The 17,467-nt window shown below is 49.8% G+C and overlaps 2 protein-coding genes across 3 annotated transcripts in view; one reads left to right on the forward strand and one right to left on the reverse strand.

Moving 5' to 3' along the window:
- Nucleotides 1–17,467, forward strand: part of LOC119453624 (ribosome biogenesis regulatory protein homolog) — a 219,022-nt gene that overhangs the window by 134,897 nt on the left and 66,658 nt on the right. The gene's annotated exons all lie outside the window — the stretch shown is intronic.
- Nucleotides 15,230–17,467, reverse strand: part of LOC119453626 (uncharacterized) — a 41,842-nt gene continuing 39,604 nt past the window's right edge. For both annotated transcript variants that reach the window (XM_037715683.2, XM_049668295.1), the window contains 2 exons: nt 16,409–16,582; nt 15,230–15,919 (listed from right to left, as the gene is read on the reverse strand). In XM_037715683.2, coding sequence (XP_037571611.1) covers nt 15,665–15,919; nt 16,409–16,582 — 429 coding nt within the window. In that variant the 3' untranslated portion in view covers nt 15,230–15,664. The remainder of the gene's footprint in view (nt 15,920–16,408; nt 16,583–17,467) is intronic.

A 17,467-nucleotide genomic window follows, 5' to 3' on the forward strand; every position in this document is an offset into this window, starting at 1 on the left:
GGTAAGGAAGGGTAAAATCTGGTCCCAATTGGCATGGTCAGCGGAAACGTACATGGCAAGCATGTCGCCTGCCTAGTGTACGATTAAAGTGCTCAGTCATGCCGTTGGTTTGGGGATGATAGGCGCTGGTAGCGCGATGAACTATGTTGCATTCACGTAGAAGGGCTTAAACGGATTCAGAGAGGAAGGAACGCCCACGATCGCTCAGTAGCTCACATGGCGCGCCGTGCCAAAGAACGAGATTATGGAGGATGAACAAGGCCACGTCACGTGATTTGGCACACGGAAGCGCACAAGTTTCAGCGTAGCGCGTGAGGTGGTGCACAGCGACTATTATCCAGCGGTTGCCATTTGATGTGCTCGGAAGGGGTCCGTACAAATCCATTCCGATGCGGTCGAAAGGCCGGGTGGGACAGGGCGGGGGTTGAAGAGGGCCAGTCGTTGAGTAAGGTGGGCTCTTGCGGCGTTGGCACTCAGAGCACGAGCGGACGTACTGTCGGACGAAGCGGTACATTCCATGCCAGCAGTACCGAAGCCGCAGGTGTCCGTAGGTCTTTAATACGCCGGCATGGGCGCATTGCGGGTCCGCGTTAAAGGAGGCACAGACGTCGGAACGTAGACGGCGAGGGATCACGAGCAACTATTTACGGCCTTCAGATATGTAATTGCGGCGGTACAGAAGCCATCGCAGTTGGTAAGGTGACGAGCAGTCGGTCGAAGCGTGCGGTTGGTGGTACGCGGCGATGGCCCAGATAGGAACTGTAGGAGTGCGGCTATCCAAGGATCCTGGCGCTGCTCGGATGGCATGTCGGCATATCTGAGGGACGAAGAACCGTAGCTGAGGACAAACGCAGCTGCAGGCTCATGGGCAAGTGGAGAGCGAGATAGGGTGTCGGCATCTGCATATTTACGACCAGATCTGTAGACGACGCGAATGTCATAGTCTTGCAGACGTAGTGCCCAACGAGCCAGGCGACCAGATGGATCTTTGAGGGAAGATAGCCATCACAAAGCATGGTGATAAATCACGACGTCGAATGGTCGGCCGTAGGCATAAGGTCGAAACTTTGTGATCGCCCAAACGATGGCCAGACATTCTTTCTCAGTAACAGAATAGTTTGCTTCTGCTCTGGTGAGAGTGCGGCTGGCGTAAGAGACAACCTACTCGTCAAATCCAGACTTGCGTTGGGTTAGAATTGCACCGAGGTCGACACTACTTGCATCCGTGTGGATTTCTGGAGGAGCGTCTGGATCAAAATGGCGCAAAATAGGGGAGGGGTTGAGGGGGAGTTAGAAGATGGCGTATTGTGGCAAATGCGTCGTCGCAAGCGGAGACCAAGTCGTTACGTCTTGGTTGTCGGCAAGAAGCTGTATCAAAGGGGCGATGATGGACGCAAAGTTTTGGACGAACCGGCGAAAATATGAACAAAGGCCGATAAAACTGAGAAGCTGTTTCACTGTAGTCGGCCGAGGAAACTCGGCGGCGGCTCGAAGCCTCGTAGGGTTGGGAAGAACGCCATCCTAGCAAACAACGTGGCCTAAGATGGTGAGTTGGCGTGCAGCAAAATGACACTTCTTCAAATTGAGCTGCAGCCCAGCATGTCTAAGGCAAGTCATAACACTTATCAGGCGAGTGAGATGAGAATCGAAGTCCCTCGAAAAGACTATGACGTTATCCAGATAACACAGGCACGTGTGCCATTTGAGCCCGCGAAGTATGTTGTCCATGAGGCGTTTGAAAGTGGCAGGCGCATTGAAAAGGCCGAATGGCATCACGTTAAGCTCATATAACCCATCGGGAGGGACAAATACAGTCTTTGGGCGGTCAACTTCTTCCATAGGTACTTGCCAGTACCCCGATCGAAGATCCAAGGAAGAGAAAAACTCTGCTCCTTGCAGGCAGTCGAGGGCGTCGTGGATTCGGGTCAGAGGATAAATATCTTTGGGTGTGATTTTAAGAGGCGCCGATAATCCACACAGAATCTGATGCTGCCGTCCTTTTTCTTCACCAGTACTACTGCTGAGGCCTAAGGGCTGTGTGAGGGCTGTATCACGCCGTGGTGAAGCATATCATTAACCTGGTCGTCAATGACACGGCGTTCTGCGTGCGAGACTCGATACGGGCGCTGGCGCAGAGGTGCGTTGGTGTCGCTGTCAATGTGGTGAACGATGGCGGATGTGCGGCCCAAAGAAGGCTGTTCATGGTCAAAAGATGTCCTGAAACGGTTGAGGAGATCCAAAAGCTGGGTGCGCTGGTTGTAAGAGAGTTCGGAATCAATTGATTTGTTGAATACATCCGAGGATGACGAAGCACCTGAAGTAGAAGTAATACTGGTGACAGGAAGGTTGGTCATATCATCGGGCAATTGACGAGGATAAGCGGAGTCGATGACCTCAAGTCAACGAAGACATTTACCACGGAATAAAGTGGCGGATGACGATAACCGATTCGTAACATAAATGGTTCCAGAAAAGTTCTCAATCGTGAAAACGGCAAAAGGAAGCGGGAAGTTGTTGCGAGAGGCGAAGGCTTCGGAGGGTGAAAACAGAGTTGTAGAATTGGGCGCCGAGTAGCAAGAGAAAGGAACAAGAGCAGAAGAGAAAGGAGGTATATCAGTGTCCGCGGTGACGACCACTCGGGGAAAAGGAGAGAAACACGGCTCAGATGGAGCATCACATAATGCAAGCGATAATGCAAGTTCAGAACGCGCACAGTCAACAACGGCATGATGTGTGTAAAGGAAATCCCAGCCCAGAATTAAGTCGTCTGAGCAGGGTGTCAACACGACAAATTCAACGACATATAAAACATCCTGAATGACAAGCCGAGCCGTGCACGACACACAAGGCTGGACGAAGCCGGGTGTGGTGGTGGCTCACGACGACCGTAGCCTGGACTTCGGTCGCCGTCACGAGCGCGGAAGTCGCGGCGATAGCAAAAGCGTGCGACATGGCCAGGAAGGTGGCAGAAATATCAGATCGGTGGGTTGTCTGCAGTATGCCAAGGGTTTGCAGGTGGTGGGGCGGGACGCAAAAGAGGGAGCGGGGCCGTACGCACAGGAGGCCGTGCCACGTAGAAGGCGCTTGATGGTATCCCGGGATCTCGGGCGAAGGAAGCCCGAGGCCTGGCTGCCATTTCAGCGTAAGTCAGAGAGGCGGAGTCAGACGGATGCTGTTGTGCATGTGGCATTGGGCATTGGGCAATAGGCAGCGCCTCGGAAACTTGCTGCTGAATGGCGTGTCGAAGCGACGGAGCGAGTGATTACGTAGGCTCCGGGATGCACGACACAAGGGACAATTGGCGTGCCACTACTTCGCGAACAAACTGCTGTATTTACTGCAGCAAGGAACTGTGGTCAACTGAATCATCGCGAACGGTGAGAGCCGAGATGTTGGTCGTGTTGAAGTTAGAGCGCCGCGTGGAAATGCGTTGTTTCCTCAGCTCGTCGTAACTTTGGCAGAGCTGAATCACGTCGGTGACCGTTTGGGGGTTCTTCGCAACGAGCATGTGGAAGGCGTCGTCCTCGATGCCTTTCATAATTTGTCTGATTTTGTCAGCCTCACTCATGGAAGGGTTGATGCGGCGGCATAGGTCGACGACATCTTCAATGTGGGCGGTAAAGTTTTCGCCGGAATCCTGGGCGCGACCACGGAAGCGCTGTTCGGCGCGGAGCTTGCGCACAGCGGGTCGGCCGAATACCTCTGCGAAGCTCGTCTTAAAAGACGCCCAGTTCGCAACGTCAACTTCGTGGTTGCGAAACCATAGAAGGGCCACATCGCTCAAGTAAAAGATGACGTTGGTGAGTTAGTCGGCGTCATTCCACATGTGCGCGCTCACTCGTTCGTAGGAGGACAGCCAGTCCTCCACGTCGTGGTCTTCGGTTCCACTGAATGGAACAGGGTGGCGCTGTCTTGGTACGCCGGAACAGATGACAGCCGCGGGTGGCGTAGCTTCTTGCGGCGCCATGTCGTCAGGCATAGCCGATGCTGGAGGTAGAGTCCGGGTACGGAGTTCCAGGGTGACGAATGAAACCAGCAGCCTCCACCAAATGCAAGCAGACGTTCAGGGCGTGATTTACATAAATAATCAGGCGACAGGAAAACGGTCCGGTGAACGGAAAAGCAAAGCGAGCGCGAGCACCAACAACACTCTTCGTCCTCGTCTTTCACTCGCGTCCGTGTTTGTCGCTACAATATAAATAAATAAATAAATAAATAAATAAATAAATAAATAAATAAATAAATAAATAAATAAATAAATAAATAAATAAATTGTCGGGGTGTTTATTGACAGGGTACGCAAGGAGTCAGAGACCGGACTCGGTGCGGCATTTAGAACCCCGCGAGCAGTCAGAACCGACCCCGTGGGTAAAGCGCTGGTGATGCGCCTGACTGACCGGCACTTCGTTCAATTTCATGCGACACTTAGTTTCCCTGAGGTAGAGGGCTTGGCTGGCGTCTCATTGGTGAGATGGAGCGGCGGCGTGGGGATGGAGAACGACCAGCATGGTTGAGAACAGGGGCTTCATCCGACGGCACAGGAGATCGTAGCTGTCGGGGGGCGTAAGTGCTCATAGGTCGGCGGTTATCAAAAATAGGCAGCATACGGCGTCGACAAAAGCGGGTAACGTGTCCCGGAATACCACAATGGTAACAAATTGTGCGGTTGTCCACTGTGCGCCAAGGATTTGGCTGGCGTGGTAACTGTGGTGCAGGCGGCGAGAATGGAATCGGGTGCGGTCTCGCGACAGCTTGAGAGGTGAACGTGGAACGAAAGGCGGCCTTGCCGCCCTCATTAAGGGCACCACAACGGTAGTCAAGGGCGCCACGACGGTAGGCAGTTGAATAGCAGCTGACAGGCACTCAGCGACTTGCTCCTTGATGACGCTCTGTAACTCCGGTGTCAATGGGGAGTATGGTTGCGCGTTCGTAAAGGGCACCTGCCAAAGCTGCCGAGCAACTTCTCGTACGAATTCCTTTATCTGGTGCATTAGAGGCGACTCGTCAACACCTTGCGTCAGACCTGAGACAGCGGCGAATTCTGAGGGTGGATGTCGTGCGACTACTCGCTGCCTTCGAAGTTCGTCGTAACTCTGACACAGCGCAATGACGACAGACACTGTGGTCGGGTTCCGGGCGACCTACATCTGGAAGGCATCGTCCTCAATTCCCTTGAGGATATGCCGGATCTTGTCGGCTTCTGGCATCGTTGCGTCGACTCTGTTGCACAGATTAACGATGTCTTCGATGTAGCTGGTGAAATTCGAACCTGCTTGCTGGGCGCGTCCGCGCAGGCATTGTTCGGCCTGATGTTTACAGACAGCAGGACAATGAAAGACTTCCGTGAAGTTGGTCTTGAACGCCGACCATGTCGGGATGTCAGATTCGTGGTTACGATACCAGAAATGTGAAACGTTGCTCAAGTAGAAAATAACGTTTTTGAGCTTTGCCGTATGGTCCCAGTGGTTGTGCGCGCTGACTCTTTCGTACGAGGCGAGCCAGTCCTCGACGTCGTGATCGCCAGTACCCACGAAAATTGCAGGATACCGCTGACGCTGCACGCCAGGACAGATTACAGGTGGTGCCGTGGCTGCAGCTTGGGCTAGATCGTCAGGCATGGTTCGAGAAGGCTGGTCGGGATCGTCTGGCATGTGCCAAGAGGATTGAAGGGTTCGGCTTCGAAGTTTCAGCGTTGATGGAGTCGTACCAAGCACTCTCCACCAAATGTCAAGGTGTTTATTGACAGGGTACGCAAGAAGTGAGAGGTCGAACTCGGTGCGGCAGTTAGAACCCTGCGAGCAGTCATTACCGGCCCCGTGCGTAAAGCGCTGGTGGCGCGACTGACCGGCACTTCTTCGTTCAATTTCATACGCTGGAGATACGACGGGCTAACTGGCGCTTCTTCTTCGTTACAAAATAAATAAATAAATAAATAAATAAATAAATAAATAAATAAATAAATAATAATAAATAAACAGTGATAACAGCTTATAAATCGGAACGTCATCAGCGCACCTAGCGCTGCCACCTGCCGTCCGCAGATGAACATCTGCGGACGGCGCATCTGCGTGTCGCCGCAGCGCTGTCGTTTGTCTGGGCCGGGTCAAGTTTCATACCATTGATAATGACACCAAGCTGCGTGGATATGAGTAAGTGGCACAATACTTACGCATACTTAGACAACTCCCAAGTGAATGTTTTTTTTTTTTTCTGAATGGCCCGGTTTTTCAACGAGGCGTCATATCAGTTTGAACCACTCGCACGTCAATCCTGTGGTGCGTTCCAATGAGAAGTTTGGTTAGTGCGAACCCTTCTTTAGGCTGGAATATGTCGATTAGCAGGCTTTGTGGATGTTGAAAGGTTTCTTGAACAACTACTTAGACAGTCCCTTCAGCGGTACCTTTGTTCTTAGGAAAGTACAGGCTGTTGATTACCTGACTTGATCTCGACTCGTTGACGAACGTTCTAAACTGCGCCAAAGCGAGCTGACGATTATTGTCAGCCGTATGACAGCCGGTGCCCCCGAAGCAAACGAAGATCTGGCTGAGTGCTTATGTAATGGCCTGGGTGGTGGTCCGCTTCAATTTGTTGAGCTCAAAAGAGCTCGAGTTGCACTCCATGACCACGGCGTAGTTAACCCAGCTCTCGCAGAAGAAATTGTTACCGATAATTTTCCATGGATAGTTAGGAAGTGGTGTGTGCAGCATGGGCTCACCGTCTGGCTTACAGTTTTGTTGACAGACTGGATATTATGAAACGTAGCATATGACGCGTTGGTTCATGCCTGGCCACATGACTGATTGGCTGGCTCAAGTTCTGCAGCTTCCTATGCCATGATGGCCTATTTGCAGTCGCTTTGCATATTCAGGAGCATGACTATGCGCTTGCCTTTGCTTTACATGTTGAACGCGAGTGCCAGTTGATGGGCGACTTCCCCACGCCTTCACCGTGAGTGGTTGTGACACCTGCTTGGGGCCTCGACTTTAAATGGTTTTCCCTGACTCGTGCTTATGGGGGATCATTCTTCTGTGCTTCCTTTGTCCTCGCAAGCTTGTCGTGGGAGACAGGCAGATGTTTCATTACGAGTCCGCTGCACTCTCCGTTGGCTTCATAGAGAGTTCTTTGGCTGCTGCTGTATGTAGCTTTCTGTGATTTTTATGACAGTATTTGAGCCGCGTGTATGTTTTTTCGTGGCATGTGGGAGATGGTGGAACCAAAATATAGTGGTCTTACGTGGAAGCGATGTAGACGTGGACTTATTTCATTCAGGCGGCTTGAATACACCAGCGGTACTACTGGCTTGTGGTCAGTTTCGACATGGAATTACAATCCGATCAGCGAGGAGCGGTAGTGCTCGCAGGCCCATGTAACCTTCAGATCTTTGTTCTGTATTTCTGCGCATAGGCGCCGACTACGGGGGGGGGGGGGGGGGGGAGGCTCCGGGGCTCGAGTTCCTTCCCGACTTTTCCCGGGGGCGGGGCGGCAGAGCACCCCCCCTCCCCCCCGGGCCCTACAGTGTCATTACCGAAGTTCTGTTGACCACGCAATTTGAGGATTCTCTTGCGATGCCTCTAGCTTTTCAATTTTGTTGTGGCTAAAAGCTTACGGCATCATTACTGGCGTGGACGTGCATGGCATTAAATTTATACTTTCGCTTTATTTCGGCAAATCCTGACAATAGGAGGACAAGCGCATTAGAAGCACCGGCGGCGGCTACCTCATCCGTGTTTCCTCACTCGAACATTTTTTTTAAGTTTCCGCTGAGAGCACCATGCACCGACACAATATATTTAAAGATTTACACAGGACAAAGTTTATTATATTTTTTAAAGAGACCGAGGTATCCAACTATGATTGGATAGCCTATGCCTAGGGAATGAGTATGTTGATGTATGTTCACCTCACTTCAAATTACTATGCGTGCTTTTTTGACCCTGAAAAAAAAAGCACAATTCAGTGACCCCTTCGGCAGAGTGTTCTATCAACGGCGTGTGAAAAGCACGTGACTGATATGTGTCTCAATATTGATTCTCTTTCCAGTAGGCAATGCTAACGAACGGCAACAAAATAGAAAAAAAGCCCTTCTAATTATTTACAACACTTATGCATTAGGGATGGAAACATCGCCTCTTGCATGCAGAGGCCATAAATAGATGGTGTTTCAGCAAACACTTTCAAAAAATGTTTAAAGGTAGCCTGCGGCAGATAGCACAATTCTAGTTCATGAGCTGGTCTACTCGAAGAGGCGGACATTACTTGCACAACAAATTGAGATGCATAATCAATATCCAACTGGTCTCAGTCTGAGAATTAGTTCCAAGTGTATCCGAACTCCACGGCTATAATGTGTAAATTGCACCATGAGTAAGAACGTAATTAGCTAAAAAGTTAATTGGTTTATTTTGTTAATTAGCCGAGTAAGCATTTCAATTTTTTGTGCAAGTAATATCCGCCTCTTCGTGTAGACGAGCTCATGAACTAGAATTGTGCTATCTGCCACGGGCAGACTTTAAAAATTTTTGAAATATTCGCTGAAACACCTTGTATATAGAATTTACTCAGTAACCGAAATGATGCCAAGCCGGATTCACTGGAAATCAGAATAAATAGAAGTATAGAAGTCATGCGCAGCAGCGCTTATACTCGGACTGAAAGTATTAAAAAAAAGAGCGCAGCTTGGCCGGGAACGCGCAGTAGTATTAGTGATAGCGAAGTAGAAGACAATTACACGAAGGAAGATTCTTACCGTGTAACTCCGTGTAAGGATCGCACTCGTGTAAGGGCCGCAGCCCCAACTTGACAGCCAATATTAAACAAAGAAAGACACCCAACCGAGAAGCAATCGCGTTCCGTTCGCTGATTCTGATCGGGCTCAACAGTGAATTGTCACGCGCAGCGTACTTTCTCGCGTCGCTACTGGATGTCGAGAGGAGGCGATCACGGAGGTTTACGGTGGAGTTCATACTCGTAGTTAGAAAACGAGGTCAAATGGCCCGGTCCCATGAAAGGCTAGTCAAAACTGCGACAGAAAAATGCGGCTTTCACACGAGTCTATAGGTTAGTTATAGTGGCCATATAAATTGTAGTAAACATTCACCTAAAATTAAAATAACAATCATAGCGTATTGCAAGGACCACGCAAACCTGTATATACCTCACTGGATGACCTCGAGTACTCGCTTTCACAACACAAGCATCATGAATAACTTCGGCAGTGGAGGCGAACGGTTTGTACAACCGCGAGATTCACCGCAACTCCGAAAATTAGATTCATGATCATCATCTGCCTATTATTGCGATAGCAATTATATGGACACTTCAACCGAATTTCTGCCGTCGGCGTCGCGTCGTCGTCGCCGTCGCCGTGAGGTTCCGTATAGATTCCAAGGGCGATAAAATCGTCACCGCGCGCCGTATGCGCGAGCGAAAGCGCGCGGGGGACGCATGCTATCACGGAGGGCGAACGCACCTGCGCGCTACCACGGAGAGCGAAAGCACGGTGGAAAGCAAACGCGACCGTCGCGCGAAAAGCCGAGGGGGTATGGCAGGGAGGAGGCGGGGCGGCGCTGTGCTCCGGCACCAAAGGCGTATCTTGCCACTCAATATCCCACGCGAAAACAAGAAACGGGAAGAGGGGGGGAGGAGCTTCTCCTCTGCCAACAACTTCTCTGCCCTTTGCCCGGCGGTGCCGGTCGCCCGCACCGTCTCTTATCTCCACACGGCTCTGACCTTTGTATGCGCTGTGCATTTGCCGCTCAGGTTCCGTTGAAGCGATAGACCGCGCGAACCTGCGCTTGCTGCCAGCGTTTTGACAGTCGTTGGCTGCGGTCATTCAGTGTGATCTATTCATGTTTGCTTGTGCGCGCTGACACCACGATTGTTATTGCAGTTAGTAAGCCAATGTGTCCAAGTTTATGCAGCCGATAAAACTACTATCCCTACTCCAAATAGCTCTCTACTAATTTGCTATCGCAATCGATGCTTCGCCTTTCGGGCGAAACTGCGACATTTTTTTATGTCCACTACAGACGGCCTCCGTCAGTGATCTGCAATGACCTCTGTCTTTTAACTCTGCAACAGCAGGGGCGCGGAAAGACAGCCCGGCAAGGAAGACAGCGCGCATGAAGTTAGCAGCCATCCCTGCTCGCCCTTTATCATTGCACCCACCAATGATTACCAACAATTAGATATGGCACGCGGGCCGCATAAGCGTCAGCCGCGCAGTCATTCGCAGCTATGGCAGGGCTAGAGGAGAAGGCACGTGCTCTCCTTCCCATTCGCCTTTGATTACGTGACCTACAGCTAACCCGAATATTGAGCGCGTGGGAAGATAATGCCCTTCAAGCCGCAATACTTTTCGGCTCACTATTACGTACTTTTTCCCGCACCCACAGTGTATGGGTCGCTAATTTAGAGGGCGTTTGGTTTACTACGGAACATCACGGCGATATTAGTGCGTGCGCCATAAAGCGAGAAATAGGAAAATTTTAGCAAGGGGTATATATATATATTTATTTATTTATTTATTTATTTATTTATTTATATAGTGGTCGGACCTCCCCCCCCCCCCCCCCCCGGAAAAATGAAACGTTTCCGCCTATGTTGCTGCGTTTCGGATGAGTGTGTCGCAGCGGGATCTCGAGGTGTATGCAGCTACTAATCCACGGCCCTGCTCATTCTTGAAAGAGGACATACCCTAGACAGGCCCTATGCGTATTACTGCACTCTGTCCTCTTTCCTACGGCTTGCAAATTCGATCTTCAATGAAGTGCTGCGCTACATTTTGCTCGTAGGTCAGCGACTGTCTTGCCGTAAATAACATTTTTAACCGAATTAAACGTTTATTTCAAGGCGCCCGGCTGTTGATAACAGAATTCTGGCACATAGGCTTGTTTACGCGAAGAAGCGTACATTGGTAGTGGAAAAAAAAATTGGACAGCTTGCACTAGTGGTGCAAGGCTGGAGTAGACAGCGGAGCTGGTGATCGACCGAGCTTCTTCCAGGCTTTACTAGGCTTGACTAAGTTTTGGTAGGAAATGCTAAGCGGCTGCTAGGCACGGTATTCCGAATCGGCTCGCCGCCGACGCGCAGATTCTCGCTTGGCCGCGTGGAGCGCTTCAAGCTGAGCGGCTTTAGGGTGCCTAAGCGGCTTTTCTTCGGGTGTCTGGATCTTCTTTGGTCGTCCCATGTCAAGGCTACATGTACTCGCCACAGAGTCAACGAGAGTTGTGCCGCCGTCGCAGTGGCTCCGGGCTTTATCCATGGAGGAAGGAAAAAAACTAGGCGGGAGCGTCACGCTACAATGTTGAAGCCTAGTCATAAAAAAATTTTGAGGAATAGGATGATGGGAAATAGGCCCTCAGTGATAGGCAAGCGGTAGATTTTACTTGGCTCGCTTCGGTTTCGCCTGCTACTTCTGCTGCGGCGGTTTCGGAATATGCACACATAGTAGGCGTGGTAAACGCATGCCGAGGTTAGTGAAGGAATTCTTGTGAAGCAGTCGAGTCTGTGTTATGTCAATCAGGTATACCGCGCCGAACCACCACGCGGCTCGCCGCTTAAGCAGCCGACAGGTGCCAAGGCTGTTGCGAACGAAGGCGTCGGGTAACCGGCATTGCGCCCAACAATGAACCCGGGAGGACCGTTTCAAGGACGACTGGTCGCGTTTCGGGGCCGTTTCAGGGGAACGAGGAAGCCCTGAAAACGTGTGAAGGCAACCAAGCCGCCCTTCCGACGGCGATTCGTCGCGTTTGGGGTCGTCTTCTGGGAAACAATGATGCCTTACGCCCACGCAAAAATCTGCAGGCGATTAAGCGACCGTGCACTTAGGGTCTGAAGCGACTAACCGGGGTGGTAAGCGCGAGTGACGCCTTAAAAATTTTCAGTCATCATGAGTGAGGCGCCGCAGTCTCGCGCCACGTTTCAAGGCATCGCATTTGAAGCAAAGAACGACGCGCGCAGTAGCAGAATAGGTGACCCGTAAAACGAGGAATCGCAGGGAATTGTGGGGCGTGCCGTCTGCTAGCGGTTTTCGGTTCGACGGACGACGCGGCGGCATCGGCTTCATGCCCGGCGCACGTGTTTTTATACGCGGTTTCAACTCTCAGTCGTGCGAAGCTTTCCGTCCGCTTTGTAGACCAGCAATGTTGTACCATTCATGCAGCTGACTTCTAGGTTTCAGTTCCCTCTGGGCCGGTATTTTGTCACGATGCCTTTCCGGTGCTAATGCCTTTTCGCGCTTATTGCGCTTTGTCAGTGGTCAGAGCGACGGTCCGCTCGCGTTATCAACTGGATCAGCCGGCCGTGAGCGGTGGATGATAACTGATAAGACTAGTATAGAATAAGTCATAAGGCATCGCTACAAAATACCGGCCCTGGGCGCGACGATGACGAGCCATGAAATGAAAGGATACGCTTTATTTATAAACAAACTCTGGTTTTTGTTTCGGCAGCCTTTCTTGTTTTTGCCAGATTTAGCTCTACGACAATTGCCGCTGCTCGGACGCACCGTCACTTACTGCTCTGCCTGCAGGTTAGTCAGACAGATGAAAAAGCTATCTGTATCCGATAATTTATCAAGCGTATAGAAGCATTCCTTAGAAAATCGGGTGCTGAGGCGATGGCTATAGTAGCATGGTAAATACTGCCCCGTGATCGTCACTGCAACCGATATCGTCAGTGACGGCCCAGCTAGCGTAATTAGAAAATGAAACGCTGAAAATGTTTGAAACTGCACGCTGTCAATGGAATTTCTTGGTCGAAACTCGAGGTTCATTTCAAGTGGTACGTAGTTAGAAGTTTTCGCTTTTTTGTCAACAAGATGGGGAAATGGCCGTATCGCCGACATATTACGCCTGCGCATTACCTCTATCTGTGTTCAAGGAACTAAGGTGGGTTAGTTGGTTACAAGTATTATGTATCTCGCTGTGTCCCGTTTGAATTTGCGCCGTAAAACCATGTTTCATGATACCTGTACATGTGCATGCGAGTACTGAAATAGTTATTGGTGCTTAAGTCAACGTTAGAGAAAGAAATATCTTGGAGAATCATTCCGTGTAGGCCCTTACACAGCTCATCGCCGCCCGATAACTGGCCTGCACTGTACAGTTGCTTTGTTCACTGATGGTTCAGTTTTGGAAGTGGCAACCATGCCTCTGATGCTTGTGCACAGCAAGGGATGCTGCAAGGCAGTAGTTCCATGAGTTTACCTTTAACGCTTGAATTTGAGCAGCCAACGGCTAAACAGCCGACCATGGTTTTGCTAGGCGCCTGTAACCGGCTAATTTTCGAGTGTGACAAAGCCGGACTGCAAGCGCATCAATAGACTTCAACGGCGAAGTGGTGGCGGCGGCTGCGCTTCCTCGAACCGGAAACAGCGAGCAGACGGCGCATCCCAGAATCCCTCGCTCTTTTACGGGTCACCTATACCACTCGTATACGTGCCTCCAAGCCTGTGACGACAGGCTCCACTAAAGCTTACCACGTACCAAACAATCGCGAATGGTCCGGCAACCTTGTGGGCCTATTCCTACCGAAACGGCACCGCGCTCAAGGCCACAGAGAGAGGGAGGGGCGGCTTCAGAGGAGGTTGGCTTGACGAGGCTAGCGGAATCACGTGACGCTCCCTCCTAGTATTTTTCTTCCTCCATGGCTTTATCTCCCCGGTGACGTCACGGCCAAGCTGCGCCTCACACTTGCCGGGGCGTGGCTGGTGGAAACCTGCCGAGTAGGGAGCCTACATGCAAGCGGGAATTTTCGCATTTCGATGCCAGGAAAATGTGGCTGCCGAGGCTGATCGCCTTCTAATGTGTATCCTAATAACCTTGCACTCGGCGGCGCAACGCTTGAAACAGCCAAGCTGGGCGATCGTAGCCCAGCATTTTCGGAACTTTTCATCTTCTTACTCATGATGATGATTTTCAGGCGTCTCACACTTGCGGCCGTCACTGCGCGTTGCATACCGCAGCTTGCAACACTGACACCGCGTTGTAATGCCGACACCGCGTTCCACGGCGTTGCAATGCCAACAACGCGTTCCAGCAGACCCGCGCCGTGAATGCGTACCTCTCTCTCTATCGCCCTCATAGCGCGCGAAACTTCTTCTTCACCTCGCAGAGCACGAGCATGCGAACGCGTCAGCTCTGGACTAAGACGGCGACGCTCGAACGCAATCATATGGTTCGCATAAATTCATGTTCTGCAAGTGTGGCTGTATAGCCAAGTGGTTACGGCACTCGCCTTGGGATCGTGGGTACGCAGGTTCCAATCCCGCCTAGGCAAGAAAGTTTAGTTTCCTTTATTGATAGTTTCTTGATACGAACCACAAGCCACAAATTCGCTGTTAATAATCTGCGGCAAAACGGCATAGTTGTTTCAGTTAATAATTATCACGCAAGAGATCCGTTTTTCACAGGTCTGCCTACTGTGACTGGAATATAATCCAAGTCTAAATTGATAAACGGTTTGATACTGTTAAAAAACGAGGTCCGAGCACGAGAGTGCAATCTTATATATAGAAGAGCCGCAGTAACGTATGTGAAAGGAAACTTTACTGAATACGCAACTACACACACACACACTTCAGTCGCTATTCGAAGCTGTGCACTTCACCAATATTATCGAAAAGAAGGCACAAGAACTCTTCTAATGAACTAAGCAATAATGAATTGTAGCAGGAAATTCAAGTCCGGTATAGTCCTCGGTAGGGAAGCATATGTTTGGAAATTTGTGAGCGTAAAAAACTGATTGCTCACTCACTGTTGTTGCGCTGATGATGACATAATACATCAAATGAAACCCAGTTTTAGCGCTGAATGTCTCAGAACTATACTGTCGGGCATGTGGGGCACCGTAGAGGAAGGCGCTCCGATAATTTAAACAACGTGCGTAAGTGCACCAGCATTATTGCATCTGTCCCTACCTGAATACTGCCACAATGACCAATAATTTACGCCATTTACCTTGTGCTCTGGCAGCGAACGCCACCGCCATTGAGCCACCACGGTAGGTCTTATCATTAGAGGCTTAACTAATATCTGTCTCTATATGCTCTCCTTGGTTAAAAATCTTGTTAGATTTAAGTCAGTCTGCAGGATATATACGTACCTAATTTAGGTCATAGCGCATCTGGGGTGGGGAATCTTGGCTCCTGAAGTGGTTGTAGAAAAATCTGGTATAGCTATGTACGTAGTGAAATTACTCTTATCAAGCAATTCAAACCGTGTGAGAGAGAGAGAAAGAGAAAACATTTATTTGGGCCATGGAGGTAGTTGCTATTGAGGTCGAGTGGGTGGTGTCCACATTCCAGGACTGCACTGGCCATGGCTGCTCGACGAACTTGCTGGACGAGCGCTTATTGGCCCGCCAGGGTATCACCGGTAAGCTGTACCTCCCACCGCTCAAATGACGTGCTAGTCATCTTTAAATGTTGATGTTTGCCCCTGCACCTTCACGAGATGTGAAAAAGTGCATGGCGTGTGTCGCCGCACCAGGGGCAGATGACGCGATATATCTGTGGGTACATTTTCCATCTGTGCAGGTTTGGGAGTTTGTTAGTTTGGATAAGTCTGAGAGCTACTGCCTCTTTAGTTCTGAGCTTTTTGTTAGGGGGTCATACCGTGTGAGTTTTTATCAATACTCCACGCACAGGCCGAACTGCGCGGTGCTAATTGTTGATTTTAACCATAGTCTTCAGCAGTGCCCATGACAGTGAGTTTAAGACTTTTTGATGCCTAGTCTGGAAGTCTGGATAGTAAATTCTACTCTCATTGTCGTCTTCAACGTTGTTCTTGTGCTCTTCCTTCTCTTCAGGAGCACTTTCGTCACGGGGCTTTATTAAGCATTTATAAGCATTTCCAACTTCTTGGACAACAAAATTGTATGCTGCTCCTTTGTCGTAGTCGAAGAAGATCTCCTGGACCTGTAAAGAAATTATTGGAGCATCTTAGACTAGCGTGGACGTCATACGCATGGCATTCAGGTACTGTACACATACAATTCGTTTTTATATCGGTCGCCATTTCCCTTATGCTCTCATGCAACCGACTCCTGATGATGCCTGATGATTGGTATGGTTGTTTAAGATGGCGTACGATGCACTGGCAAGAAGCGAGGCTTAAAGCATCAAGAACGATATTTATTTTTCAGCCGTTTCGGTCGACTCTGGCTGCACATGCTCGTGAGCACGGGCTCTCTCCTAGAAGAAGGCGCTTCTTCGATTCGAGACAGTGCCGAGCTTAATTCAACATGGGTGCTTGCAATACACATTGTTTCTATAAGTTGCTATTAGGCTAAGTGCAGCATTTTCTGAGAAATTAAATGTGCTGATTTAGCTCTCTTTAGCTCGCTCTTGAAGATCTTCGCTTACTTCTTCAGTACAGGAGTGTTTTTCAAGCACAGCATTACTTACCGTTTTGGCAATTGTCCTGAACTCTTCGGGAACCGGAATGCTGAGCTCTTCAAGGAAAGCCACAACCCATGTCTGGCAGTTGTTTTCTACAACATCATACTTTTTGATGTCACTCAAAGCATGGAAGGCATTTGAGACATCCTCGAAACTGCGTTCGAAGACTCCTAAAAATACCTGCAAGAAGAAGTGCTTGGTGGGTATGTGGTATATCTTTCGTAATGCAATGAGTCGAACAAAGAGCGGTGTGTTCAGCAACTGCCGTTCAAGATACGTGAGATTTTCGTATATCACTTTTGGTGCTGATTGAGAGCAACCAACGCTGTTTTCAATAACACATCAGCGTTATTCGTCATATCTGAAATAGTAAGGCGCACATTTGGTGGATGCACGTACCAAAAAAGTGAGCATGGTCGCGTGGTCTGCATTAAAGAAGCCGCAGGTTTGCTGGAAAGGCGAAACATCGATTCCGATAGGAAATTATTAAACATGTCTATACGAAATAATGATATTAACTTTATCGGCCGTATAAACTTGTAAACATTCGCTTATAACTAACTAAACAAGCATGATGTCATGCTCGCACAGGCATACATGAGCACATCTCACTCTATGACCACCGACAGTCGCTGTCAAAACGCGCGCGTGAGCAAGAGCGACAGCAGCAGCGAGTGAATCGAGCTTTGTGCCGCCTCTCACTTCATCGCAAACTAAATGGCGAGAACACGGCACACACGAAGCTATCAGCCCTCGGTGCGCCGAAACTGTGTACCCATCGCCGATTCCTGTGTTATCGCTGTTTTGTTGATAATATTTAAGCCGCCTGTTTGTGCCGAAGCTGGTAGCACACTAGAGACGGCACCGACACGGGAAATGTTTTATGTCCTGGTTATGCAGATTGCGCCGCAGCATTAGCGTTGTAAATGCGGAGCTTTCTAAAACGTAATTTCTCGTTGAACCATTGTTTATGTTTCGTTCACGGCACACGATGACTTAATGCTACATATTTTAAATATGACCTCTCGGTCTGTCTTGCAGGTTACCGCGGAGTGGTTGCGGGCC

The sequence above is a fragment of the Dermacentor silvarum genome, chromosome 5 (genome assembly GCF_013339745.2).
Source record: "Dermacentor silvarum isolate Dsil-2018 chromosome 5, BIME_Dsil_1.4, whole genome shotgun sequence".
NCBI lineage: Eukaryota > Metazoa > Arthropoda > Arachnida > Ixodida > Ixodidae > Dermacentor > Dermacentor silvarum.